The 3,767-nt window shown below is 46.7% G+C and overlaps 1 protein-coding gene across 1 annotated transcript; it reads left to right on the forward strand.

Annotated features, from left to right (window-relative positions):
- Positions 1 to 624: 624 nt before the first annotated feature.
- On the forward strand, positions 625 to 1,854 carry LOC133804692 (uncharacterized). Its single transcript, XM_062242834.1, has one exon. The coding sequence runs from the start codon at positions 625 to 627 to the stop codon at positions 1,852 to 1,854; it is 1,230 nt and encodes a 409-aa protein (XP_062098818.1).
- Positions 1,855 to 3,767: the final 1,913 nt, after the last annotated feature.

Here is a 3,767-nt window from a genome sequence, read left to right on the forward strand (position 1 = left end):
GTGTTCCCTCGATCCGGTTCTTAGACAGTTGGAAAGAAGACATGATGAGGGAAATGATGCAGAAGTTCTCAGATGGTCGATCAGCCTACGCCACCGAACATTTGGATCTAGTATCAAGAACCACTGAGAAATCGCCTTTCTCGGAAAGGATTCAGAATGAGCCAAAGCCTCGAGACTTCATCATCCCTTCCCTGCCTGCGTTCAATGGAAAGGGAGATCCACTAAACCATTTATTCCATTTTCAACAGAAGATGGCATTAGAAGCTAATAACGAAGCTATTCAGTGCAAAGTCTTTTCAACGACTTTCTCCGGGCCAGCTCTGTTATGGTTCCGACAATTAAAACCCGGGTCACTCAACAGTTTTAGTGATCTCTGACGGACCTTTTTACAGCAATACAGTGAGAACCGAGAGGCACCCAGAACAATGGCTGATCTCTATCGGATTGAACAGGGGGAGAATGAACATCCGAAAGCATACTTACAGCGTTTCATTGACCTCGTGCATCAAATCCACGATGTCGACCCACTCATCGCATCAAATCCACGATGTCGACCCACTCATCGCAGCAAATCTCTTCGTCTAAAGCTTGCAGGTGGGATCTCTTTTACATGAGAATCTCACCATGACGCCTCCATACGACATGGCAGACGTGCAGACCCGAGCCGAGGGCGTCTTCAGGGTCTTAGAATTTCGAGAACGTGCACAGAAGAAGTCTGCACTCACCTTTGCTCCACCAACAAATAATCCTCTGCCACCTGCTAGGGATGACAAAAGGAAGCGGAACCAAACAGATCACACGAAGGAAGGAAAAAGGTCAAGACAGGATCGACAGTCATCACGATACCCGTCCTTCAAATACACCATCCCGCAAGAAGTCATTTATGAAGAAAATAAAGACAGACCTATCTTGCGAGAGCCCTACAAAATTACCACTCCTTCTGACAGAAGGGACAAAAATAGATATTGTCTCTTCCACAAAGATCACAGTCATACGATCGCCGAATGCCACAACCTGAACAATCAAATCCAGGCCCTCATGAGGAGCGGGAGGCTCACTCAATACATCAAGGAGATGGGCAGACCCGGTGCCTCGCGGCATAATCCTGCTTCTGCCCCCGCTCCACAAGCGTCAGACCCCGTGCACACAGCCTCTGACAGCACCCAGGAGCCTCTTAAGCAAGCCCCTACGATCCACGGGATCATAGAACTCACTGACAATCAAGAGCATATCACCAAAATCCATAAAAGGATGGAAGAACGAGTGAAGCGATACAAATCATTAGGCCATGTGGTCAATCTTGTCACTTCAGAAGACAGAAGCTGCCCAGCCTCTGCAATCACCTTCACCGATGACGACCTGAAGGGCGTACACCTACCCCATGGTGATCCACTCGTCATTTACCTACAGGTTGACCATTGCCAACTGGGCAGAGTTCTGATCGACAGGGGCAGTGGGGTCGACATCCTCTTCTGGGAAGCCTTCCAGAAGATGGGGCTAGAGGAGAATCAGATTCGGCCCTCCACCATGCCCATTTTGGGATTCAACAACCAAAGAGTATATCCGAAGGGCGTCGTTCGATTAACTGTGGTGGCCACAGAACGCGCCCTGCCAGTAGACTTTCTCATTATAGATTCCACCACAAGCTACAACGCCATCATGGGGAGAAATTGGATCCACCAGATGCAGGGGGTAGTCTCAACTCTACATCAGGTGATGCGATGTCAATCACTCAACGGGCGCTACACCGTCGACATCAAGGGCTGCCAGAAGCAGGCCAAAAAGGGCTTCCTTACCTTGAAAGAAATAAATAGCTCTGGCACTGCTTCCCATAACAACTTCCCTGACAAATAGCAATTACAGTAGGACCTACCAGCGTGCCTAAAAGGAATCGATCTAGAGGAAGACCAAGAAAAACCCCTAGTTACGTTGGATACCTTAGAACAAGTGGGTCTAGACGACGCCGACCCCTCTAAAACAGTGTTGGAAAGTACCAAGCTCTCTGAAGAAGAAAGGCAGACCCTCATACGATTTCTCAAGACCAGAATGAGAACTTTCGCCTGGTCTCCACATGACATACCCGGAATAGACCCCTCCGTCATGAGTCACAACCTAAATATCTCCAACAACTTCCCACCCGTCAAGCAGAAGCAGAGGAGATTCGCTCCAGAGGTGAATCAAGTCATACAAGAGAAGGTCCAACGGCTCCTGAGCACAGGGGCAATCGAAGAATGCTTATATCCCAGTTGGCTTGCCAACCCCGTCGTGGTCCCAAAGAAGAATGGGAAAAAGAGAGTATGCATAGACTACACAACTTTAAATAAAAGCATGTCCCAAAGATAGCTACCCTCTACCGAAGATCGATAAGATGATAGACGCCACGGCAGGATATGAAAGAATGAGCTTCCTCGACGCTTACTCTGGATACAATCAGAACCCCATGAAATCAGAAGATCGGATTCACACGGCTTTCATAACAGAAGGTGGTTTATATTGCTACAAAGTTATGCCCTTCGGTCTAAAGAATGCAGGCGCAACGTACCAAAGGCTGATGCACAAGCTGTTTTCCTCATTGCTCGGGAGAAATATGGAGGTTTATATTGACGACATGGTCATCAAGTCCAAACAAAGCTCTTCACATATAGACGACTTGACCGAGTGCTTCGACATCCTTGATGCTTTTAAAATGAAATTAAACCCCTCTAAATGTGTCTTTGGGGTGTCCTCTGGACAGTTCTTGGGGTACGTCGTCAGTCAGAAGGGCATCGACTCAGAAGTCAAAGAGCCCCGAACCATCCGAGACATACAGGCTCTGACGGGCAAAGTAGTAGCATTAAGTCAATTCATATCACGAATGTCTGACTGTTGCCAGCCCTTCTTGCAATGCATAAAGAAATCTACCAACACCACTTGGGGACCAGAGCAAAGAAAAGCGTTGGAAGAATTGAAAACTTATTTGAGCTCCCCTCCTATATTGAGCTCCCCCATAGCTAATGAAGATTTATTCTTGTACTTGTCTGTCTCACAATTCGCTGTGAGTTCTGTTCTCTTCCGAGAAGAATCCAATCGTCAGAAGCCAGTGTTCTACTGTAGCAAGATGCCTTTGGACGCTAAAACTCGTTACAGTATGATGGAAAAGTTGGCACTCGCACTCCTTACGGCAAAGAAGAAGTTACGACAATATTTTGAAAGCCATACCATCATTGTATATATGGACTATCCATTAAAGCAAGTATTGAGTAAGCTCGACCTCTCTGGAAGGTTATCTAAATGGGCAATTGAGCTAGGGACGTACGATATTCAGTTCTCGCCACGAAAAGCTAAAAAAGGACAGGTACTAGCTGACTTCCTAGTTGAAATTCAATCGATCACCCCTGACACTCTGCCAGAATTGTTAGAGTCAGAAGATCAATGGGTGTGGACGATGCATACTGACGGAGCATCCAATTCCCAAGGGGCTGGTATTGGCTTCGTATTAGAAGCTCCCTCGGGCCTCAAAATCGAAGAAGCCATTCGTTTAGAGCAATCCACGACGAATAATGAAGAAGAATATGAGGCATTAATCTATGGTTTAGAACTAGCATGAGAAATGGGCATCCAATGTCTGAATGTCAGAGGAGACTCACAGCTTATGATAGAGCAAGTGGCTGGGAATTTTGATACTAAAGCACCCCATTTGGCTAGCCTTCTACAGAAGGTAACTTACTTGCGATCACATTTTCACCAGTTCGAACTCATACAATTACCTAGGGAGCAAAATCAGAAGG

This window comes from Humulus lupulus, chromosome X (assembly GCF_963169125.1).
Source record: "Humulus lupulus chromosome X, drHumLupu1.1, whole genome shotgun sequence".
Classification (NCBI taxonomy): domain Eukaryota; kingdom Viridiplantae; phylum Streptophyta; class Magnoliopsida; order Rosales; family Cannabaceae; genus Humulus; species Humulus lupulus.

Bases quoted from the DNA above. Each gene is read 5' to 3' on its own strand.
- LOC133804692 (XM_062242834.1), top strand. From the start codon at position 625: ATGACGCCTCCATACGACATGGCAGACGTGCAGACCCGAGCCGAGGGC.